The 24,554-nt window shown below is 62.7% G+C and overlaps 2 protein-coding genes across 2 annotated transcripts in view; one reads left to right on the plus strand and one right to left on the minus strand.

The window, feature by feature from the left end:
* The window catches only part of EFCAB6 (EF-hand calcium binding domain 6), a 248,212-nt gene extending 228,107 nt beyond the window's left edge, over nt 1-20,105 (plus strand). Inside the window, exons 28-33 of the mRNA XM_062201869.1 lie at nt 4,405-4,632; nt 13,871-14,101; nt 16,119-16,278; nt 17,153-17,337; nt 18,336-18,485; nt 19,983-20,105. Coding sequence (XP_062057853.1) covers nt 4,405-4,632; nt 13,871-14,101; nt 16,119-16,278; nt 17,153-17,337; nt 18,336-18,485; nt 19,983-20,105 — 1,077 coding nt within the window. The remainder of the gene's footprint in view (nt 1-4,404; nt 4,633-13,870; nt 14,102-16,118; nt 16,279-17,152; nt 17,338-18,335; nt 18,486-19,982) is intronic.
* Nucleotides 20,106-24,122: 4,017 nt separating this feature from the next.
* The window catches only part of MPPED1 (metallophosphoesterase domain containing 1), a 48,081-nt gene continuing 47,649 nt past the window's right edge, over nt 24,123-24,554 (minus strand). Inside the window, exon 6 of the mRNA XM_062201924.1 lies at nt 24,123-24,241. Coding sequence (XP_062057908.1) covers nt 24,123-24,241 — 119 coding nt within the window. The remainder of the gene's footprint in view (nt 24,242-24,554) is intronic.

Genomic DNA, 24,554 nt, shown 5'->3' on the forward strand with positions numbered 1-24,554 from the left:
CAGAACCGTGCCACTGTGCTTGAAGCTTGAAGGCCTTGTGACTCTGAGCAGGGAGAGCGAGAAAGTCGCAGAGCTGAGGCCAGGGGGGCCTGGGGGGCCTGGGGGGCCTGGGGGTCTTAGGGAAGCCTGCAGATGGGTGCGGATTCCTTCCTGATGTCGGTGACGATTGACGAGACTGGACACAGAGTAGAAGGAGAGAATTTGTATTGAAGTAGGAGGCTCTGAGCAGTGCACTCGGAGGGGCTGGCGGGGAGACCGAGGACTGAGGTCGCGGGGAGGGGCTGGCGGGGAGACCAAGCTCTGAGGTCGCGGGGTCTCGGGGAGGGGCTGGCGGGGAGACCAAGCTCTGAGGTCTCGGGGAGGGGCTGGCGGGGAGACCGAGGACTGAGGTCGAGGGGAGGGGCTGGCGGGGAGACCGAGGACTGAGGTCGAGGGGAGGGGCTGGCGGGGAGACCAAGCACTGAGGTCGAGGGGAGGGGCTGGCGGGGAGACCCAGCACTGAGGTCGCGGGGTCTCGGGGAGGGGCTGGCGGGGAGACCAAGCTCTGAGGTCTCGGGGAGGGGCTGGTGGGCAGACCCAGCACTGAGGTCGCGGGGAGGGGCTGGCGGGGAGACCCAGCACTGAGGTCGTGGGGAGGGGCTGGTGGGCAGACCCAGCAGTGAGGTCTCGGGGTCTCAGGAGGGGCTGGCGAGGAGACCAAGCTCTGAGGTCGCGGGGAGGGGCTGGCGGGGAGACCAAGCTCTGAGGTCGCAGGGAGGGGCTGGCGGGGAGACCAAGCTCTGAGGTCTCGGGGTCTCGGGGAGGGGCTGGTGGGCAGACCCAGCACTGAGGTCGCGGGGAGGGGCTGCAGGGAGACCCAGCACTGAGGTCGCGGGGAGGGGCTGGCGGGGAGACCCAGCACTGAGGCCTCGGGGTGTTCATCCGTCTTCAGGGTGTTGTCTCCAAAGAACAGCACCGTGGCCACACCTGTGCTGCTGGGAGGGCAGGGGTAGATGTAACGGGGTCTTTATTTCTAACTTGTCTCAGCCGAACCGAAATCTCACCGTGTGCTACGATGGCTGTTTCGTTTGGTATGCAGGTGCTAGGAGGGGGAGCCAGTCCCGGGCCGACGACGGCGAGCTCGGCTGCTCTCCAGGGGAAGCGGGGACAGCGCACGGTGAAGGGACCGGGGTCCTGCCGGGTTGGGAGGAGGAGCCCTCTGTGGCTTGCCCTGCCACCCGTTGCTGACCCCAGACCAAGTCACGGCTGAGCTAAAGACAGCGTTCGCTGCTGTGTGGGGTCCCCGCAGACCCCCAGAGCGGGAGGGGCAGACACGTGCTCCGAGAACAGCGTCCCTGGGGGCGAAAGGACTCTGCCCCGCTGCTGGCTCTCCAAGCCGCAGCCCCTAGGTCGGGCTGCTCCCGGCTGCCCCGGCTCCTCCCACTGACCCCTCGCGGGGCACCTGCTCTCCGGCAGCGGCGGGGTGACCGGCAGGGCAGCTTGCCTATGTTTGCTGCCACAGAGCTGAGCGTCGTGAGGCTGCTGACCCAGGAGGGCCGTGAGGTTCTGCCGGCTTCCATGACGCTGCAACAAAGGCCGGATGATGTCATGGTTTGGCCACAGTGGAGGCCACACGGCCGCCCCTCCCCCACCCCGGGACGCGCCTCTGTTTCTGAACCCGGCTCCCCGACTTCCACCGCGTCTCGGTTCTGGCAAGTTTTAATATCCAGTGGGTCAGAACTTCATCACTAGCCTTTTCCCAGCGCTCCATGGGAATTCTCGCGTATTTTTCAATATCAGTGTTAATATCAATATGTCTAATGAACCCCCTCAAATATCCATTGAGATTTTATTGGAGTTTTATTATAACCTGAGAAAGGTTTAATCTTTGGAAATTGAGTCTTTGTATCCAAGAGCATAGCCTGTCTCCAGTCACTGCAGTCTTGTTTTAATAACCGTAATAAGATATATATAGATTTCTCTATATAGATCTGGTCCTTTTCATATGGGTTTTCTCCCGTGGTATTTGGCAGCTCTGTCATTAGTGTGAGTGTGGATTTTTTTACCACAGTTCAGTTTCTAGTTAGAGTGGAAACATTGGTGGTGTTTTTCTGCATTTTGAACTTGAACCTGGGCACTTTGCTAAGCTGTCTTCCTGAGGCTTCCTGATTACAGTCATATCCTCAAATAATGACAAATACTGTTTTCCAGTGTTTGCATTGTTTACTCCAATTTCTTGCCTCATTTTAGAAATGAGATTCTCTGAAAATCTGGCGAGTAGAGGTGACAGTGAGCCCATCTTGTACCTGATTTAAATGCTCAATATTTCACCTGTTTAACAGGAGGTCTGCAGAGTGTCTGGCTAATACTCACGCTGAGGGTGTTTATTTTATTTCTATGTCGTATCTCCACTCCATTCTATTCTATTGTCGCCAAGAATGGCTGCTCAGTTTTGTCAAATGCCTTTTTGCCATCTGTTGATATGTGGCTTTTGCTTATGTGAGGAATTAAAAGATGTGTTCATTCTGGAAGCATTACTGTATACTTTTTTTAAAAAAAAATTATTTATTTTACTTGGAAGAGTTAGAGGCAGAGAGAGAGAGAGAGAATGAATGCGTCTTCCATCCACTGGTTAACTCCTTCAATGGATGCAGCAACTTGGGCTGGCCCAGGCCAAAGCCAGGAGCCAGGAGCTTCCTCCAGGTCTCCCTCATGGGTGCAGGGGCCCAAGCCCTGGCCCATCTTCTGCTGCTTTCCCAGGTGCATCAGCAGGGAGCTGGATGGGAAGTGGAGCAGCCGGGACCTGAACCGGCACCCATATGGGATACCGGCGTCACAAGTAGCAGCTTAACCTGCTACGCCACAATACCAGCCCCTGTTTTACTTTAGTATGTTTTCTTAATCATAATACGCGCTGCAATTGGGACAGCCTGTATCTCTGTGTTCTGGAATATTCCATAAGGGTTGCTTTAGGCTTGACGCCCTCTGGAGTGACCGGTGGTGAACCTTTTCATGGCTTTCCCCACTCCTCGTGTGCGTACCTGGTTGTCCAGCCTCCTCTAACAGCTCAGTTCAGTTTCGCCAGCCTTATTTTACCAGAAAATGTGTACCTGTTACTGTGAAGTCTAAAGCAGATTATCCTGAGGTCGCATACAGCCCTTTGTTCCAAGTCTGTTTAGTGTTCTGTGTGTGCTGTGACACCTTCACCGAGCGAGCATCCACTGTGGACCCCGAAGGTGCAGGAGGGACTTGGGAGCAAGGCTGGACACCCAGAGGTGTGGCAGGTGCGGGAGGGACTTGGGAGCAAGGCTGGACACCCAGAGGTGTGGCAGGTGCGGGAGGGACTTGGGAGCAAGGCTGGACACCCAGAGGTGTGGCAGGTGCGGGAGGGACTTGGGAGCAAGGCTGGACACCCAGAGGTGTGGCAGGTGCGGGAGGGACTTGGGAGCAAGGCTGGACACCCAGAGGTGTGGCAGGTGCGGGAGGGACTTGGGAGCAAGGCTGGACACCCAGAGGTGTGGCAGGTGCGGGAGGGACTTGGGAGCAAGGCTGGACACCCAGAGGTGTGGCAGTTGTGGCGTGCACTTGGGAGCAAGGCTGGACACCCAGAGGTGTGGCAGGTGCAGGAGGGACTTGGAAGCAAGGCTGGCCCAGGATAAACCAGGAGAGCCTCACCATTTCCACTGTAGCTGTCCCTTACCTGCTATCCCTGTGGTATTGTCTGTCCTCCAGCAGACACGGAAGGTGGGGTACAGTTCCCTCGCCCCCCAGCTCCACTTCCCACAAGGAAAGGACCCTGCAGCCGCTTCCTCCTCACCGCAGGAAGTGCCCGAGCCTGACTCTCAGAACCATGGACAGCGCCATGGGGACCGAAACCAGCTCTGGACACCCAGGCTCCTGTTGCCCCAAGAGTGACAGGACCAACCCAGGCCGGGGTGGGGGTGGGCGTGGGCGTGTGCTGCCCAACACACCACCCCAAACGCTCCTGAATCAGCCCTGTGGGTCTCCAATGGCTTGGGCTCAGGGATGTGGAGCCAGCGGCACAGTCAGGACCATCACCAGAAACTGCCTTTCCCGTTGCAGCTGCTGCAGGCAGACTGGCTGCACAGGTGCCGGGATGCAGGCCAGGGGCCCAGATCCCCCGGGCCGCTCCCAGCAGGCGCTGTGTGACTGGAGGGGTGGGCGGGGGCAGTCCAGGGCCAGGCCCACCTCTCGGGGGCACTGGGACCAGACCCAGGCTTCGCTCAGCCAAGTCTGACCTGCCGGCAGGCCCTGTGCTGTTTGTCTGCTGTTTGGGATCCTGGTTTAAACTTGGCTGTGTTCTCTTCCCCCACTAAGCTGGGACTCCGGGACTTACCCTGTGGGGTAACAGGTCCCGGAGCCCAAAGGTGTTTCTGTTGATCAGTTCCATTCTGTTCCCTGCAGATGGCCGACAAGTGGGTGGAGGAAATGCCCAAAGGGCCCCCGCCCCCCTCCCCCAGGGCCGGGGCCGACAGAGACGTCCTGGCCCGGCTGCACAGAGCGGTGGCTTCCCACTACCACGCCATCGCCCAGGAGTTTGAGAACTTCGACACCACGAAGAGCAACACCGTGTCCAGGGACGAGTTCAGGGCCGTGTGCACGCGTCACATCCAGATCTTGACGGACGAGCAGGTAGGGCCTGGGTGGGCTCTCCCGGGGGCACCCCACCTGCTGCTCCCCAGAGTGCGAAAGGCCGAAGACCGGTCCCTACCTGAAACATTCCTGAAGTTTTATTTACTCTGTTTCCTGTTTCCAAGCCTCACTGTTGAGCTGACGGCTGGCGTTGACCACCCGTCAGTCCGGGTGCAAATAACGGCACTTTTACTTTGAAATCCCGTTCCGCTGGGCTCCGACTCCTCCCCTGGGTCACCCTGGGGCTCGTGTGACCCAAAGACGGCGGCCCGGCCCGCCTCTCCCGACACGAGGGCGGGGTACGAGGCCTCGGGGAGGGGCTGGTGCTGTACTGCTTCCCCTGCTCCATGTGCGCCCCGGGGCTGCTGGGGGCACCTTCGTGTGCTCTGGGGCCGCTTCTCCACACTGGGGGCATGCCCACCCCTGGGCCTCTTTACAGCCCCTCCTGAGACCCTCACCCATAACAGAGCCCCCCTGAGACCCTCACCCATAACAGAGCCCCCCTGAGACCCTCACCCATCGCAGAGCCCCCCCGAGACCCTCTCCATCTCAGAGCCCCCCCGAGACCCTCTCCATCCCAGAGCACCCCTGAGACCCTCCCCCATCACACAGCCCCCCGAGACTCTCCCCATCCCAGAGCCCCCCTCTTGAGGCCCTCCCCCATCTCAGAGCCCCCCCCTTGAGGCCCTCCCCCATCCCAGAGCCCCCCCCTTGAGGCCCTCCCCCATCCCAGAGCCCCCCCCTTGAGGCCCTCCCCCATCCCAGAGCCCCCCCCTTGAGGCCCTCCCCCATCCCAGAGCCCCCCCCTTGAGGCCCTCCCCCATCCCAGAGCCCCCCCCTTGAGGCCCTCCCCCATCCCAGAGCCCCCCCCTTGAGGCCCTCCCCCATCCCAGAGCCCCCCCCTTGAGGCCCTCCCCCATCCCAGAGCCCCCCTCTTGAGGCCCTCCCCCATCCCAGAGCCCCCCCCTTGAGACTCTCCCCATCCCAGAGCCCCCCTGAGACCCTCCCCCATCCCAGAGCCCCCCGAGACCTCCCCCATCCCAGAGCCCCGCTCAGTGGGCTCCCTGCAGTCTCCTCCCGCAGGACCGAGTTGGGCTTTCTTAGCTGAAGGCTAAGGCAGCGGTCGCCCTGGGCCTCCTTGGCCCCGACGACCTTCCATGGCCAGGGCACCGCCCTGCAGGGTCCCGTCGTGGGTGTCCATGTTTCCCTGCGCCCACCCTCCCCAGCAGCTATGGAAGTGGCTCCTAGGTGCACGGCCAAGGCCCTCTTCTCTTCTCAAATCAGCGCCCCGTTCCTGAGGAATATGAGTTCAGATAAAATAATAATTCATAATAACAGCAAACACCCACACCCTACACAGCAGCACCGTCTCCTTCCACTGCTCTGGGCAGGCTCAGTCCCAGGCGCTCCCCGCACACCCTGGCCGGAAATGTTGCCCTTCCACCTGCAAGCTGCCTCCCCCCGCAGAGCCTGAGGGTGCAGAGTCCACTGGCCTCCTCGGCTCCGGCCCCCAGCCCCCAGCCCCGGCACCGGCCCCCGGCCCCCGCCCCCAGCTCCGGCACCGGCCCCCGGCCCCCGGCCCTGTGGGTGCACCCGCTGAAGGCTTTCAGAGCACTGAGCGTCCGGTTTCACTTCCCTAAGAGAGCACCTTCATAAGGTGTTTCTCTGTGCTCATCTTTGCTGAGGAAAATACAGGGTTGTTTCCAAACAGCTCCACCGCGGGCAGCACCAAAGCCAGGTGCAGATTTGCCCCCTCTTGCCCGCCCCGGGGAGAGGGCACAGAGCCTGGACAGAGGACACGGGCGCCTGACTCGGGGGACTCAGTCGCATGTCACGGACAGAGGTTCTAACAGAGACTTCCCGCTTCCTCCACGTGGATAGCGTCTCCCTCTGAATGTTGACACGGACAGATGACATTCCGGCTGCCTGCTCTGCCTAACGGAGACGCCGAGCGTCCACCAAGAAAGCTTCCCCGACCCCCACACGTCAGGCCCATGCACCTCTAAGTGCTGCTCTCTGGACCCTAAACCAAACCAACCATCTGCTGCGAGCCTGAGCGTGTTGCCGTCTGTGTTGGGTGAGGTTGGCAGAGGCTGCAGGTGATGTGTTGGGTGATGGCTCGAGCCCGCAGCATGGGGGAGTTGTGGCAGGAGAGGCTGCGGTCTGGGCCTCCGGTGCTGAAAGATAGGCAGAGGAGGGGAAATGGAGCCTCCCAGGAAGTGGGGGAGAACCGGGAGGAGCTGCCGTCCAGAGCCTTCGTCAGCATGCGTGCACCTGCTGGCTGTCCTTAGACAAATGCGTCCACCTGCACTCTGGGTCGGAAACCCTCGCCTGTTCCAAGGTGGTAAGGGTGTGACCGTAACCTCTCAGGGTTTTTTGTTTTTTGATTTTTGTTTTTGACAGAGTTAGACAGTGAGAGAGAGAGAGAGACAGAGAGAAAGGTCTTCCTTCCGTTGTTTCACCCCCCAAATGGCCGCTGCAGCCAGTGCACTGTGCCGATCCAAAGCCAGGAGCCAGGTGCTTCCTTCTGTCTCCCATGCGGGTGCAGGGCCCAAGGACCTGGGCCATCCTCCACTGCACTCTCGGGCCACAGCAGAGAGCTGGACTGTAAGAGGAGCAACCGGAACAGAATCCAGCGCCCCAAACGGGACTAGAACCCAGGGTGCCAGCGCTGCAGGCAGAGGATTAGCCTAGTGAGCCGCGGCGCCGGCCATCTCTCAGGTTTTTACATCTGCACTTCACACTTTTCCGCCCTGGGAACACAGCGCTGTTGTCCTCTGCTTCCCTGTACCAGTGGCGCATTTGTACAGCACCGCATTTGAATCGAGAGATTTCCCCCTCGCTGGCGGCGCCAGCTCCGGCGTTTACCGGGTCCCATCTGTGGACTCTGCTCACCGGGATTTTTGCCATCTTTGCGTTAATACATGGAACTAGACAGCATCCTCACGACTGGCTTCCTAAGTCTCACTGCTGCGTGTGCCTCGGCCACGGCCACGCAGGGGTCAGAGTCCACTGGTCACTTCCCACAAAGGGCTGGTCTCTGGGGGGTGGGGGGAAGTATTAGAATTGCACTCGCGAATTTCATCTCTTTGGTAAGAAACAGCGTCTTTCTGACCCTGGGGCTGCCTGTCCCCCGGCAGGTTGTCTGTCTGTCTGGGTGTCCCTTACTGTCTTTCATCGAGTTCTGGTTTTCTGGCCTGGAGGCCCTGAGCATCCTCAGATTCTTTGTGTTTTTACTGTAACAAAATAGTTCCGGCATTGCCGCCTTGCCACGTTCTCTCGTTGGTCCCAGCAGTCTGTCAGCAGATTTTGAGTGTGGATCGTGCCCCCTGGGAGCAGTGGCACTCGGACTTGGTCTCCCAGCCTGCGTGCCCTGCACATCCTGTCCTTGCTCCGGGCAGCACCTGGACCCCGGGTGCAGCGTGCAGTGGGAGCTGTGCTAACGGACTCCCCGGGTCTCTGCGGGAGAGCCCCCGCTGCAGGAGAGAGCGCGTTTGCTGAGGCTTTGTCTGGGTGAGCAGTTCCTGTTCATCCCTCGCACCAAGGCCTGTCAACCCCTGTCTCTGTGGATATCGAGTCCATCGAGTTCTTTACCTGTATCTGCTGAGATATTATTAATATGGGAAGTTACATTCATGGACGTTTTCATGTAAAATGCAGTCTGCATTCCTGGTGGGAACCCCGTTTGGTTGCGATGCGTTGAAAGCCTTCCGGCAGCGCTGAGCTCCGCTGGCAGAAGTTTGGTGAGGGGTTGCATGCGTGTTTGTCATTCGTCAGGACTTCTCGTCGGCCAACGTCCATGGCTGGCTTTGGAGGCAGGGCTGCCCTGGCCCTATAGGTGGGACCCAGGGTTACTCCCTTTTTTCCCTCTTTCCGGAGGAGTCTGGGTAGGTGTGGAGCGACCAGCTGCTCGGGAGTCGAGCAGAAGCCTTGCACCGCCCCCGGGCCCGTCGCTGTCCTGTGGATGCCTCTGAGCTGTGGTTCCCCTCTCTGGGCTGTGGTGCTGCCCGGCCTCCTGCTGCTCCACTCTGCGGGGTTCTTTGTAAATGAGATTTTTTTTCACCACCTTTCTCGAAATTTTCAAATGTATTGGCACAAAGTCACTGATAATTTCATCTCATCTTTCTGGCTCTGCTGAATCTAATTAGACCACCTTCCTCCTTCCTCGTGTTTTGCTCCCGGTCTAATCTTGCCAACCCTTTCCTGTTTTATGCATGTGTTCAAAGAGTCAACTTAGGGGGCCGGCGTTGTGGTGCAGCAGGTAAAGCTGCAGCCTGCCATGCCGGCATCCCATATGGGCACCAGCTCAAATCCCAGCTGCTCCACTTCTGATCCAGCTCCCCGCTAAGGACCTAGGAAAGCAGCAAAGGGTGGCCTGAGTACGTGGGCCCCTGCCACCTGATGTGGGAGACCTGGATGAAGCTCCTGGCTCCTGGCTTCAGCCTGGTTCAGCCCTGGCCATCACAGCCGTCCTGGGGGTGAACCAGCAGATGGAAGACCTCTCTGTGTGTGTCTCCCCCCTTCTCTCTGTAACCCTGACGTGCACATGAATATGTAAATCTTCACTGAGAAGAGGCCTCTCCTTGTGGTTTCACTGATGCAGCATCCCGTTTTCTGTGATGTCCATTCCCGCTCTATCCTGGCCCTGTGTCTTGTCCGATGGGCACAGCCTTTGATGTCAGCTCTCCTTCATTTCCCGGTGAGCGTCTGGAACGATGTTTTTCCATCGAGCGTCCATGTTAGCTGCATCGGGGTTTTGACATGCAGTCTAAGATCATAATTCAGTTCTCTATAATTTTTATTTCTACCTGATCCCTTCTTTAACCCATAAAATCTTCAGAAATGTACTGGGTTTTCCAAATGAAAGAGTTTCTAAAAAGATATTAACTCTGTTGTCACCAGAGAATGTCATGAGTGACGACAACGCTTGGAGATAGCTGAGGTCTGACGTGTTGTCATGTTGCACTCGTGTTCCTCCCGTGGTGTGTGACAGTGCACAGCCTGCGCCTGTCAGAGGAAGAGCTCCACAGGCTCCGGTCAGAGTCCACGCAACCGTGCTGCCTCCAAAGAGTCTTTATCTTTCCAGTCTGCTTGGTGCGCCAGTCGCTGAGAGGTAGGCTGAGACTTCCCACCACGATGGCGAATTCATCTGGTTTTGAAAATTCTGTCCATTTTCATTACACATTTTTCAAGTTTTTAAAATTGAACGCAGCATTCTTGGCGTTATTGCACCCTCCTAGTAAGTGTGACTGCCTGCTTTGCGCCTGGAGTATGGTTTTTGGCTCGAAGTCTGTTTTATCTCATGTTCATGTAACCACTCTGGGTTTCTTTGGTTTAGTGTTTGGTGTATCTAGTTCTCCTTTGTTGTTAATCTTTGGCCCTCCTGCACTCGTAGTTTGTGTGTGTTGTTATAAACTGCCTGGAATTGGATTTTTTTCCAAATCTGATCAGGTGATCTCTGTCATTTACGTGGGTTTTGGTTCATTTACACTTATTGTGATAACTGATGTGTAGGTTCATTCCTGTTATATAACTTCGTGCTTTTTAAGAATTTCCTTTATATTATTTTAAAATCTTCTCTGGATGGAGCTCTTTGAAGTTCTTTCTCCCGGGAAGTGCCTGCTTAGCACAGTAGGCGGCGCCTCCCCCCCTTCTGGGTCTTTCTTCTGTTCTTAAGAGCAGCATTCCTTCACCTTGCCATTCCAATACAAAACAAAGCCCAAGGTTAGCAGTGTTTCCAAGGACAAAGGATGTTAACTTTCCACTCAGGTTCTCCGTTCTCATTCAGCATTTTGCCTGTATCTTGTTTTTTCTGCACAAGTTAGACCTTAGGCTGCTGCTCTGTGCACTGGGCGTCGCTCTCTACTCCAGGATCATTTTCTTTCTTTACCCACTAGGCATAGCCTGTTGATGCTAAACTAAGTTTTTGTCTTAGAAAATCTCTACTTTGTCATAGCTTTAGAAGGGTTTTGGTGGGGGGCAGAGTGTGAGCTGGCAGTCATTTCCAGTGCTTTACAGAGGCCGCTCCAGCGTCTTGGGGCTTCCCTCGATGTTGTTTCTCAGACCGTGTCCACTGGGTGCCCCGCAGCTGTGGCCATGCCCCAGGAACTCTGTCCAGTCTCCCCAGGGCCGTCTGACCTGCCACGGCCTGGGATCCGTCTTCAGCCTCATCATCTCTCACAGCCGTGCATGGTTCGTTTGCTCCGCGCATCGATTGTTTTCATCTTTTCAGTGATGGTATTTTTTATTTCAAGGATTCTGAGTCTGAGCTCTTATTATTGTTCATTTTAATATTAATATTAATATCCACTACTTTTAAAAGATTTATTTATTTATTTGAAAGGCAGAGTTGCAGACAGAGACAGAGAAATCTTGCATCCATTGGTTCACTCCTCGGATGGCTGCAGTGGCTGGGGCGGGGCCAGGCCAGAGCCGGGAGCTGAGATCTCCGTCTTGGTCTCCCCCGAGTGCGGCAGGGGCCCAAGTAGGGAGCTGGACCAGAAGGGGAGCAGCCGGGACTTGAAGCCAGCGCAGCCGCAGCTTCACCCTCTGCAGTGCGGGGCCGGCCCTGCGCTCTGCTCATTGTAACGCCAGCCTTTGATTCTCGATGTCACACGTAGTCATCCTGTGTCCTCTACTGAGTCTAAAATCCCAGCGCTTTTTGCCCGTTTGTGTTTCTGGTAGCTCGATTGGCCGTGGAGAGCCTGTGTGTGGCTGGACTGAGCCCAGGGGAGCGCTGAGAGCTCTGGGCTCAGGGCGGCTTCCCGGTTCTCCCAGGGCCCAGGAGCGCCCTCGGCCGCTTGGGGTCTGTGATGGAGAGAGAGGCTGAACAGGAGCCCGGGCCCCGCCGATGCCAGCCGGGCCGCACGGAGCCGGGTCTGTGATGGAGAGAGGCTGAACAGGAGCCCGGGCCCCGCCGATGCCAGCCGGGCCGCACGGAGCCGGGTCTGTGATGGAGAGAGGCTGAACAGGAGCCCGGGGCCCCGCCGATGCCAGCCGGGCCGCACGGAGCCGGGTCTGTGATGGAGAGAGAGGCTGAACAGGAGCCCGGGCCCCGCCGATGCCAGCCGGGCCGCACGGAGCCAGGTCTGTGATGGAGAGAGGCTGAACAGGAGCCCGGGCCCCGCCGATGCCAGCCGGGCCGCACAGAGCCAGGTCTGTGATGGAGAGAGGCTGAACAGGAGCCCGGGCCCCGCCGATGCCAGCCGGGCCGCACGGAGGCCTGTGATCAGCATCACCAGCCCTGTGCTGAGCTCCAGACCTCAGGGGACCTGGCTGTTGAGCGAGGGTCTCCAGGGCGTCTCCCCAGCCCTTGTCTCCCATCCCAAGAGGGCTTTGAACCCCAACATGGAGGGCTTAGAGTGGAATTTATTTATTTATTTATTTTATTTAGAGAAGCGGAGGGAGAGAGTACTCCAGCTACTGGTACACTCCCCAGATGCGCACAGTGACAGGGACTGGGCCAGGCCAGAACCAGGAACCAGGCAGGGCCCCCAGCTACCAAACATCACTGCTGCCTCCCAGGGTCTGTATCAGCAGGAAGCTGGAGCCGGGGATCGAACCCAGGCACCCTGAGGTGAGACACAGTGTCCTCGCCGCCAGGCTCAGCCCCCGCCCCCTGGGTCGACTTCCAAGTTCGCATCTGCCCGCCTTCGGGGTCAGCGGCTCTTCCAGCGCCCGGGGCTTTCCTGTGCTTCATCTGTACTCCACATGCAGTCTCTGTTGGGGCCGGCATCGGGTGCGGCGGTTAAGGCACCAGCATGTGGGCACCGTGTCCCGCATTGGCGTGCACGGGTCAGGTCCTGGCTCCACTTCCCATCCAGCTTCCTGCTCACTCACCGGGGAGACGGCCATGCTGGCGCCGTACGTGGGTCCTTGCCACACGTGTGGGAGACCCACTCCGAGTTTCCAGCTCGACTTCAGCCTGGCCCAGCCCCAGCGGTTGTGGGTGCTTGGGGAGCGAACCAGGGATGGGAGAGCCCCACCCTTCAAGTCAAATGAAAATAATGAAAAGCATTTGCCCGTCAGCCGGGCATTTTATGGAGGAGGGCGTATCAGGAGGTCAGGACCGAGAGGTGTTTAAACCACAGCTCCCTGGGGGTGAGGTCTGTGCCTCCAGCCAGAGCCCTTCGTCGCTGGTCCCCATGTCTGCGGCACCGCGGGGTGAGGGCTGCTCCACAGAGGCCCCTGGTCTCTGGAGCCCCGAGTTAGCTGTTTTGCTTTTACCTTTTCGGGAGGCTCTCTTACACTGTTGCCACGCGTGCTGGTTCAACAAGTTCTGAAGTTGAAAGAGTTCTCTCTCCTCCCCCGAAGGAAGCCATGAGAGCGATCCCCTCCCACCACGTCCTCACTGCGTTGCACGCCCACAGAGGCGCGGTGTGTACAGTGTTGGCATACTGAGGGCAGGAGCTCCCACCAGAGGCATGCGGAGTGCACGCACACTCGCCCAGGGCCCTGGAGGAGGGCTGGCGCGGCAGCTCCAGGAGAATCCAGGCCTCCAGGTGGAGCCGAGACATCACCTTGCCCTGGTCTTTGGGGAACAGCAGCAGAGGCCCAGGCGCCCAGGGTGGGCAGGTGGGGAGCAGAGGGCAGAGTCTGTGCCTCCCACGTCCCCCGACAGCCAGGCCGAGGGCAGGGCTCCGTGCAAGCAAGGCACCATTCTCCCCGGCTCGCTGAAGGCCCTCGAATGGCCCAGAGTGGCTCCCCGGGACCCGGTCCCGCACCTGGTCCTGTCTGTGCCGCACGCGGTTCTGAGCTGATCGGCGGCAGCACAGCCACAGCGCAAAGCCGTAAACTTCTCCCTGGTTTGCCACCGCCTCCCTTTTCATCTTGCCAGAAGACATTTTTTGGTCCTGAGGGGGAAATAAATTGCGGCTGCAAAGCCAGTGGGTGATGGCTGCAGCCCTGGGCGGGCTGTTAGCAGAGCCCCGGTGTCCCTGGGAGGAGGAGAAACCAGGACCTGGGCCCCCTGGGGCGGAGGCGGGGCCTGGGTTGATTGGCATCTCCTCCTCCAGTGCTCTCCTCACTGTGGCTAATCACAAGATTTAATGTCCCCGAACTGCTCGCTGAGGGCCCAGTTCAATTAAAACACGCCCCGCGGAAGCCGTGAGCGATCCTCCATCTCGGCTTCTCGGGGCTTCCAGAGGCCTCACGAGTGGAGCCCACGTGGGTTTCCTGTGTTTTTATTTCTCGCTGCTGTGGGCCCCGCTCCCCGCGGTGACGTCTGCCTCCCCTCCAGTTTGACAGGCTCTGGAGCGAGATGCCGGTCAGCGCCAAGGGCAGGCTCAAGTACCTGGACTTCCTGAGCCGGTTCAGCTCGGAGCAGGCGGCCACCCCGGCGGCCTCGGGCGACTCGGCCGGCGCCCAGAGAGGCAGCAGCGTCCCTGAGCTCTCGGAAGCAACCAGATCTGCCGTGGCTTCGCCCTTCCGTGAGCTGAGAGCAGGGTTAAAACCGCAGAGTCACTCCGGCGTGAGTCCTCGTCCTGCCCCCCACCAGACCCACAAACCACGGGGCCGGGGGAGCCTTGGTGGCCCTGGGGTCCCCAGGCTGCAGGCAGGGGGTGAACCTGGGTGGGGGCACAGGGGAGGGGCTCACTGTGGGTCCGTGGCGTCTGCTGCCTTGTAGAGTGGGGGGAGGGGCTACGGGCATCGAGCAAGTCTTTGGCAGGAAGTGCAGGCCAGGGTAGACAGCCGCAGGTGGGAGGTGATACATCCATTCTAAAGCTGAAACCAGCAAGGCTCCCGGTGGTGCCCTCACATGTGCCGGGTCCCTCAGGTAGACAGAGGCCCGACTTCAGGCCCAGGCCGGTCTGAGCACCCGGCCCCGGCCCTGAGCGGGCACGGAGGGCTCCCATGGCTGGGAAGATGCCACACAGAACACACGCTGGAGCCGTGGCCTGCGTGTGCACGGCGCACACCGCGTGCTCACTGTGCTTCCTCGTGCCGCACGTGCCAATCCCACACCTCCTCTGTGCCGGGGGCTTCTGCAGCTGCCGCACGCCCGGGCCCCTGCCTCTGGGCTGCTGTGGGCCTCGTACCTCATTCCTCCAGGTCCTGGCTCTAAGTAGAGGCGCAGCTTGTTTGAGAGAGAGAACAGACATTCCCGTGTGGGCCTGGGCTGTGCCACGTGGAGGCAGACCACGTGAGTGAGAACAGACATTCCCGTATGGGCCTGGGCTGTGCCACGTGGAGGCAGACCACATGAGTGAGGAGAGACATTCCCATGTGAGCATGGGCTATGCCACGTGGAGGCAGACCACGTGAGTGAGGAGAGACATTCCCGTGTGAGCGTGGGCCATGCCACATGGAGACAGACCACGTGAGTGAGGAAAGAACAGACATTCCCGTGTGAGCGTGGGCCACGCCATGTGGAGGCAGACCACATGAGTGAGTAGAGACATTCCCATGTGAGCGTGGGCTATGCCACGTGGAGGCAGACCACGTGAGTGAGGAGAGACATTCCCGTGTGGGCCTGGGCCGCACCGCGGGGAGGCAGACCATGTGAGTGAGAACAGATGTTCCCTGTGGGCCTGGGCTGTACCGCGGGGAGGCAGACCACGTGAGGGAGAGAAGTCTGCGTGGCACCCCGCCATGGCCCAGGGCAGGAAGGGGGCTCCCCCCTGCTCAGCCCCTTACGGGGTGGGGGTGCTACTGCAGCACGTGAGGCCATCGGGGTTTTAGGGCACCTCTGATGGAGTTTGCTGTCCCTGTGTCGTCTCTGGTCCCGGGTGAGACGCAGGGGCATGCTGGGAAGGTGGCGGTTCAGACTGACAGGTAAGGAGAGAACAGGGCTGCAGGCTGCAGGGTTCCAGCTCACCAGGCCTAACTAGCTGCCTGCCTATTCACACCTCATCAGCAGACAAGTGCCAGTGGAGTGCTTTGAGGTGGGAGGCGGAGCAGACCTGGGGGTCGGGAGCACCCCAAGATGGCCGCAGCCCAGCCCCTGTCCCCTGCCGCTGCGAGGGGGCAGGTGGACCAGTCTCCAGGAGCGTCTGGTTGGGCTCCTGGGGGATGGGAGGCAGGGGGCAGCGTGAGATGTGGCCCGAGAGAGCCCCCCTGCATGTTGCCAGTGGTGAAGAGGGGAGGGGCCTCTAGAAGCTGGAAAACGAGAGTGGGCTCTGCCCTGGGGCCCAGGGCGCCTCGTCTAGAGCTGCTGGGTGGCAGACCGGGGTCGCCCGGCAGGAGCCCCTAGGAGCCTGCGTGGGCCCACACGGGATGGAGGAGATGGACCTTCGCTCCCCGGGGGCTGGAGGGACCCTGAAAGACCTCCAGGTGCAGCTGGAGGGGCTGGTAGTCAGGTCAGAGGCCACGGCGGCTTGGAGCCAGGTGGGAGTGGGGTGGCGGTCAGACAGGGTGGAGTGGGCAGGACTGAGGGGAGGCGAAGGCTTCCGGGGGGGGCTGGCCACGTGATGGCCAAGCCGGTGTCCCGACTGCCCAGGCCGCCCTGCGGGGTCCCCGGCTCAGAGGCCCTTCCCCGTCTCCCGCAGACTCCGCCGAGCGCGGCCACGGACGCCCCCCTGCAGAACTGCGAGCCCATAGAGAGCAGGCTCAGGAAGACGCTGCAGGGCTGCTGGCGCGAGCTGCTGCGCGAGTGCAAGGCGATGGACACAGACAGGCGCGGGGAGGTCACCGCCGCCCAGTTCCTCGGTTCGTGGGGGCACAGGCCCAGACCCCAGGGTGCGAGGGAGGGAGCGGGGAAGCAGGAAGCCAGCTGGGGGCTCACAGGATCCGCGCCTGCCCGGGGTGAGGTCGGCCCGCCCCCGAGGCTCGCCATCAGAAATCAGACGTGGCCATGGTCGTGGGGCCCATGGGACTGTCCACAGAGCCCCTGCTGGCCCGCACGCAGCAGCCTCTGCCTGCACATGGTCTGCTGCCCCGGTTCTCCTGGTCGGCCTCGGCGGGCGGCACAGCACTCACGCCAGGCCCCAGTGCTTGGCTCCATGCGGGCAAACCGGAGGCTTCGCTAAGATCCCACCCCAGCGAGCCTCGGTTGTGAGCTGTCTCTCCGAGAGCAGTGTTGTCGAGGACCGGAGCGGGTGTTTGGGTGTAGAGATGCCGGCCTCATGGCAGCCAGGAGATCCACCCCCCGAGAGGTCTTGGAGAGCACCCCACAGCAGGGCTCGTCACTGGCTGAAAACTCGGGGTGCAAATGGGCAAGAGCAGGTCTCGGAGCCAGCTGGCCACCGGTTGACTGCAGGGCCCAGTGGGAGCCCCTTCCAGCTCACCCCGAGCTCACCCTACCTGCCCTGCCTCACCTGCGGGAGCACCCCCACCTGCCACTCTGTGGTCCTGGCTCCTGAGGTTCTCTGTCCACTGTTGGCATGTGTGACCCCCAGCAGCACCAGGGGCCCGTCCCTGGGGCACTTGGAGTTCTGCATGTCTGTTTCTGTCGTCTGTCTGTCTGCCATCCATGAGTCCTCTGAGGCAGGGACCCAGGGCCCACGGCAGAGAGGGTCTGGGATGAACCGACAGGTGCGTGAGCGAGCAGGCGCCACCCGCTGAGCCGCCCCTCCGTCTCTAGGGCTCGTGGAGAAGTTCAGCCTGGACGTCAGCCCGGAGGAGAGCCGGCGGCTGCTGGCCAAGTACGACCTGCGGAACAACGGCCGCTTCGCCTACTGCGACTTCCTGCAGAGCTGCGTCCTGCTGCTGCGGGCCAGGGAGACCTCGCTGCTGCACAGGCTGCAGATCCAGAACGCCCACAAGATGGTGAGGGCTCGCCGCCCGCGGCCCGCTCCCCTGCGCATGGGACACAGGCAGTGCAGACGCCCTGGCCGCCGCCCAGCCCACTGCCCGCTCCCTGGGCGCACGGCGAGGCCGGCTTGGGACACAGGCAGTGCAGACGCCCTGGCCGCCGCCCAGCCCACTGCCCGCTCCCTGCTCCCCGGCACACGGCGAGGCCGGCTCGGGACACAGGCAGTAGACGCCCTGGCCACTGCCCAGCCCACTGCCCACTCCCTGGTGCACGACGAGGCTGGCTCGGGACACAGGCAGTGCAGACGCCCTGGCCACCGCCCAGCCCACTCTGCCGCCAGTCGGGCCTCCACAAACCAGTGCCTCTGGCTCACGGCCACCTGCCGTGGGCCTGGTCCTCTCTGGCAGGGAGCAGGTCCGTGTCCCCGCTTCCTTCCGTAGCCGAACCGGCTCTCGGAAGCCTTGGTGCAGAGACCTCTGGGGGAGGGGGCGGAGCGAGCTGGATGCCTGGTGGGAGGCCAGGGCTGGGCAGCCGTGGGTGCTGCGGCGGAAGCTGGCCATGGGGAGAGCAAGCCAGTCCAGGGCCCGGCTCCTCCGGCAGCGTGTGGGCATCTGGTGCTGACCAATAGGACACGTGTAAGCACTCGAACCCTGTGCCCATCGCTGTCCCGAAACACGGCTCGTGCTGCCGTCTGTGGCTGCCCTGGGTCAGCAACTGCTGGTGCGGCCTGCGTGCACAGCAGCTAGTGCAGGACCCGGACAGAACCTCTGTTCCCCCTCAAACTGGACCTCAGTCCGGGATGGGCGTGGCCCTCCTGGAGGGGGCGTGGCCCTCCTGGAGGGGGCGTGGCCTGCCACTGACTCCACCTCCCAGCTCCTGTGCTGGAGGCGGGGGCAGGTAGGGGTGAGGCCCTGTGTGTGGGCAGCCCCCCTGCAACAGGGCTGGGCTAGGCCAGGGGCGGCCGTGTCCCGAAGCCCCGCCCTCACCCCCCTCCCCCTCTGGCGGGTTCCAGGAAGAGGCGGGCGCGGAGACGGCCTCCTTCTACGCGGCTCTGCTGCGCATCCAGCCCAAGATCGTGCACTGCTGGAGGCCCATGCGGCGCACCTTCAAGACCTACGACGCCAGCGGCTCGGGGCTGCTCAGCGTGGCCGATTTCAGGAAGGTGAGCACGGCCGGGCCGGAAACCGCAGGGACTCCGCCCTCCCCCAGCCCCACCCCGGGGCCCTGAGTCCACTTGGTTCTCACCTGCCCACTCCGGGGGCTCCTCCCGCACAGCCCCTGTGGGCGCTCCCCAGCACAGCCTGGGCTCAGCCTCCCTGCTCGTGCCCAGGGCACCTGCTCCTCAGAGGCCTGGCCAGGTCGGGGTGTTTCCCAGTCCCATCTGGGCCCCCGGGCCCCACCACTGACGGGGAGCAGGCTCTGCCGCCTGTGCCACGGTGGGCCTGCGCCCGGGGGCCCCGCCATAGCCTCACAGGCACAGTGGCTCTCCCGGGCCCCAGCCAGGGTTCTCTGCTCCTCTCCGGGCAGCTTCCCAGACACCTGGGCGGCGGCAGCTGGGAGCAGGCGGGAGAACTGCAGCTTCCACGGAGCCCTGGGGGTCAGATGGGCTCTGCTGGGACCTCTCGGACCCGCAGCCTCAGCGTCTGCTTCTGCTTTTGCCCCAGCCAGGCTGGCGGCCCCAGGGCTCCTCCACCCGCCTTCCTGGGCTCCCCTTAGAAGCACATGGTAGCACAACACAGAGATACAAAGTTACTGTTAGATGGCCGGCGCCATGGCTCACTAGGCTAATCCTCCGCCTGTGGCGCCGGCACACCGGGTTCTAGTCCCTGTTGGGGCGCCGGATTCTGTCCTGGTTGCCCCTCTTCCAGGCCAGCTCTCTGCTGTGGCCAGGGAGTGCAGTGGAGGATGGCCCAAGTGCTTGGGCCCTGCACCCCATGGGAGACCAGGAGGAAGCACCTGGCTCCTGGCTTCGGATCGGCGCAGCGCGCCAGCCGTAGCAGCCATTTGAGGGGTGAACCAACACCAATGGAGGGAAGACCTTTCTCTCTGTCTCTGTCTAACTCTGCCTGTCAAAAAAAAAAAAAAAAGTAATTGTTTCAGCTGCAAATAACCGGGAACCAACAGCAGCTCACTCAGGTCCGCTGCTCGCCGGCACCAGGCAGCAAGTCCAGAGCTGGCCAGGGTCTACCTTTGCTCCACTGTCCTCCACACCTGGCTTCCTTCCCAAGGCCTCCTCCCTCATGGCACAAGGTGGCTGCTGGAGTCCCAGCATCATATCGACATTCCAGACACAGAGGGCAAAGGGACATGGCCCTCTCCTGGAATGGAGGCAGAAAACTGCACTTGGGTTCCACTGGCCGGCGAGCCTGGGGGACGGTCCCCGTGAGCCAGACCCGCAGCAGCCGTGTCACTGAGGGTCAAGGGCAGTCGGCTCAGCTGGGCGGCCTGCAGGCCCCGCCCCGGGCTGTGGCACTGTCCTGTGCCTGCTCCCTGGCTGGCCCCCACCACCCTAAGGCCCTGTGGCCAGGTGCCCCCAGCCCTCTCTGCCCTCAGCTCTACTCGGGCATGGGGTGGTCCCATCGGGAAAGGCAGGGAGGGGTCCCCTTGCCCGGCAGAGGGTGGGGGCGACGCCCGGCCCACGCCCGGCCCACGCCCACAGGTGCTGCGGCTGTACAGCATCAACCTGTCAGAGGAGGAGTTCTTCCACATCCTGGAGTACTACGACAAGACGCTGTCCTCCAAGATCTCCTACAACGACTTCCTGCGCGCCTTCCTACAGTAGCCCTGCCCCAGCCCCTCTGGCCCGGAGCTGGGCGCAGCCTGCACCTGCCCACCGGTGGGCTCCGCCGCCGGCTTCTGGGCCTCGTGCGGTGGCCCTGGCCGGCCCACAGTGCCGCAGGCGCACGCCCTCTGTCCGAGCAAATAAAATACGTCTGCAGGAATCAGGAATGTTCCGCAAGGCTTTGAAAGGACTGCGGCCCCGGGGGTCTGGGTGTCCGCTGCAGGGCAGTGCCCCTGCCAGGTCCCGGGGCTGACCTTACCCCACCCCCACCCCCTCGTCCTGGGCAGGAACATGCCTGCTCCCCACTGCACGGGTCCCCCAGGCCAGGGCCCCGTCCCCGCATCACAGGGCAGCTCACGTCCACTGACAGGACCAGGTGACAGTGGCCCTCTGCTGGCTCAGAGCAGTCTGCAATGGCCGCCTCCCGGAGGTTCCCAGGGGAGCCGGTCTGGCCAGAGGCGTGGTGAGGGGGGCTCTGAGGTGAGCCGAGGGCAGGCCGCAGACGGGGAAGTGAGGACTGAGGGGCCTGCAATGGTGCCCACCGGGGACAGGAGCCCTCGGCTGTGATGGCCCGCCTGGCGCTCCCGGGAGAGGGGCCGTGGGGCAGGTGCGTGGCATGGACCCCTTGGCAGCACCAAGACGGGAAGGACCTGAGATGGCAGCTTTCCTGGGGACGCCGCCGGCCACCTCGGAGCCACGCTCTGACACACGGCCAGGTATGCCCTTGCCCCTCCCGGGTGCTCAGCGGCGCCACCGCGCTGGGCTCGGCGCGCAGACAGCCCCATGTGCACTGCCCAGACTTCCCGCGTCCTGCGCAGAGGGCCAAGGTGCCCGCCGTGCAGTAGGACGAGCGGGGGGGGGGGGGGGGGGCTCTCCCACCTGCAGCCCCAGCCCGGGCAGGAGGGGCTTCTGGAAGTGACTCCTGTAGGAAGGGGCTCAGCCCCGTCATGCCACCCAGACCCTGCGCGAGTGCCAGCACCTCACGGGCCTAGGAGCCAAGGAGACGGAGGACAAGGGGCCCCCTCACCTCTGCAAGTCTGGAGGGCTGGGTCCCAGGGACGGCCACAGGCCACCAGCACGAAGCAGGAGTCCCCCCAGACCTCTGCGGGCCTGAGCACCTCCCGCAGCCCCCCGCGTCAGAGGCGCGCTTTCCACTGCACCTGGAGGAGCTGCCGCGGGGGCTCCCCCTACCGCTGGGGCCACCGGGACAGACGGCAGGAGCCAGACTGTGCCCCCTGGAGCGAGGGCAGCACCCCGGCCGGGGAAGCCCTGGCTGGCCGAGGGTGCCTGGAACCGGTGAGGCCTGTTGGCGACGGCTCAGGCTGGCTGCGGTGCAGGTGCATGTCCTCCTGGGAGCGACGGCCAGGCCCGAAGAAGCTGTGCATGGGGGGGGGGGGGGGGGGGGCAGGGCAGCACCGCGTTCTCCCTGTCCTCCCCCTCCCCTTCTCCCGGGAAGCTCCCTAGTGCATCACACACCCCCAGTCCGTGTCTTAGGCTCTGCTTCCGGGGGCCCCCACCTTAGCCGCCCACACGGCTCCCTGTCCCCAGGCTGCAGTCCTGAGCCTTGGCAGTGCACGTGCTGGGGCAGGCCCCCCCCCGTGACCATCCTCCCCCCCAACGTGGGAGTCACAGCCCATGCTGGGGGTCTGAGATGAGGAGCCTGGTGCACGGGGGCAGGTGCTGCACACATCACTGCGACAGCCAGGCCTCCACCTCCAGGAAGCCTCCCAGTCCACCCCACCCTACAGACTGGGCGTGTTCTTCCCCAGGCCCCGAGCCTGGCCCAGCCATGTGAGGCCTGAGGGCCCAGCTTTTGTTTCTGGGAGCCCAGGAACCTTCCAAAGTGCTCCGGAAGTTTGCAGAGGACAGGGCCGGCGCCCCAGGTCCTGGAGCCCCCGTGGTCCATGCCTCCCCGGGGAGGCAGCCCCTGAGTGCCTAATACTGTGTCTGTGCAGACCCCAGCGGCCAGGCAGGCATGGGCGGTGTTCGGCGGAGTCGGGAGCCTCCGCCGCAGACCCCGCCCCTTCCTTGCGTTGATCGCGGGTCTCCAGGAAGCAGAAGGCCTGGCAGCTTGGTCACCACCGTGGCTCAGGGGTCAGCTCCATGGGGGCTGCAAGAGCGAGCCCTGGGGACTGGGGCCTCGGGGGAGCCGGCAGGTGCCGGCCTTGCCTGCAGGACGCCCACAGCCCCTGTCACGGCCTCGTGCCCAGGCGTCACCTGGGGACACACTGGGCACGGGAACCCCGAGTGCCAAGTCCTCGGCACTCACCCTGGGAGGCTCCCACAGGCCACTGGGTGCTTCTGTGTCCCAAGGTCTCCCCCAGCTCACGGGTCCCAAACAGGACCCTGTCCCTCCTGTCCCCCTTCGTGACTGGCAGCCGGCGTCCGCCGTCTCCCTCGGCTCACCCTTGCTGGTCCCCACATCCCCCTCCCCCACCTGCCGCCTCGGCCTACCACAGCTGAGGGCATCCCCGCCGGCACGCACGGAGGGTTCACAGGCGAGTGGGCGGACGGACAGGTGGACGGTGGCTGGCTGGAAAGCTGGACAGACAGGCAGAGGGAGAGACGGGCGGGCAGGTGGCTGGCTGAGGACAGCAGACCGCGACCCTGGCCAATGCTTGTCTTGGACCCCACCTGGGCCCTCTGACAAGGGCTGGGTTCAACATGGCGCCTCCGGAGGCAGCCGGAGCCGAGTTCGGGGAGATGGGCAGTCAGGGCCTGGGCCACACGGGACACGGGGCTGTCCGGGCCACCGCCGCGAGGCCACCCTGCCCAGGGAAGCTGCAGCAAACAGGGACGCCAGGCGCCGCCCCCGCCACCCCAGACATGGGAGCAGGCGCCCCGCGGGCTGCTGCTTTGTACAAAGACTTTATTGTCTGACATGCGTGACAAAAAAAACCACAGCCACAACCGAGCTACGCCACAGGCCGCGGAGCTCGCCGCCTCCACCACGCACGGCTTCCGCAGCTGCGCCGTAGCTTCTCCCCTCCACGTAAAAATACACCGCACTCTGAAGCGACCTGAAGAAAACAGTTTTCAGAGTCCGCAGTTCTGGGTCCACGCGGCAGCCGAGCAGAGCCGAAGCCCCCAAAGCCACCCGGAGGCCTCGCCACCGCCCCAGCCCTGGGGTGCGCCCAGCTCTGGACTCGGACTTCAGGGCCCCCGAGCGCAAATGAACCGGAGCTGCTCCTGCACAGGCCTCGCGGGGAACAGCGCCTGGGCCATGCAGCGCTGGCGAGGGAGCCGAGCCGCGCCGAGCCGCGCCGCCTCGCTCGGGCGGGGACAACAGCGCCTGCTTTGCAGGGCCCTCTGAGGGTGGGAGGAGACGGTCTGCAAATGGGGTCCCCGGCCTGGAGCGGGAGAGGGGCCTCTCAGGGGCACAGTGTACAGCAGGTGCAGAAGTACCGGTGAGGGGCCAGGAGCAGGACTTGTGTCACATCGTTAAAAACTGAGCCCCAGGGTGCGCACAAGGCTGACGTTTCAAATACAGAGGGTGACCCCCACCTCACCCCAACCCCGCAGAGAACTCTCACCGAGCGACAGGGGGTGCACAGGTGCCCACGTGGCCTCAGCCTGCAGAGCAGCACCGTCCCCGTGACCGGGCAGCTCATGCTGTAGCCCCAGGTCACCGAGCCAGGCTCCCAGCCGGTGCCCGCGCCGCTCGGGTCCAGGGCTCGGCCGGGGCCAGTCCTGGTTCCTAAGGTGCCCTAAACGTGCTCCAGCCTGGGGGGCCGGGGTAAGGGGGAAAGAAGGCCACCACCCTCCTGCCCTCCCCCACCCCGCCCCGAGAGATTCTGTGCGAGAGCCTCCCGAGGCTCCCAGGAGCAGCGGCCCCCCCAGCGATGGGTGAAGATTCAGTCACTTTCCGAGCAGACAGGTCCCTCAGCTAGGTGCGCAGGCCAGCACACACAGGACGGCGTAAGGAGCGCGGGGTTCCGACAGCCAAACCGGCTTTTCTCCATCGGAGGCCTCGTCTGAGCACCGACAGCCAGCCGGGCGGGGGCGGGGCTGGCGCAGTCAGGAGCTCCGTGGCGTGGGCAGGTCGATGACGATGGGCGGGTTCACGGGCTGGTAGTTCACAGTGCACACGGACGCGTTCACGTAGGTGGTGGTCCCGTCCGCCATGACACCGTACCCTGCAACGGAGCAGCACGCCTGTCAGGCCAGCTCCCGGCGGTGCTGGTGTCTGGGGCTCAGTCTCCCGTGAAACAGAGGTGACGCCGCATGGTGCTCGGCCCAGCACCTGGCCCGCAGGAAGCACACGGCTGTCAACTCCCTCCCCAGCAACGCCATCGTCCTCCTCACCACCGCGGCCATACCGCCATCACCGGCGCCGTCATTAACGTCACTCTTATCACTGCCAGCCTCTGCCCTCCTGTCTCCTCCTCTTCCTTCAGCTCGGCTCCCCAAGCCGGAAGGGACACCCCTCCCCCGTGCAGGCCACCTGTT

Source organism: Lepus europaeus, chromosome 10 (genome assembly GCF_033115175.1).
Source record: "Lepus europaeus isolate LE1 chromosome 10, mLepTim1.pri, whole genome shotgun sequence".
NCBI lineage: Eukaryota > Metazoa > Chordata > Mammalia > Lagomorpha > Leporidae > Lepus > Lepus europaeus.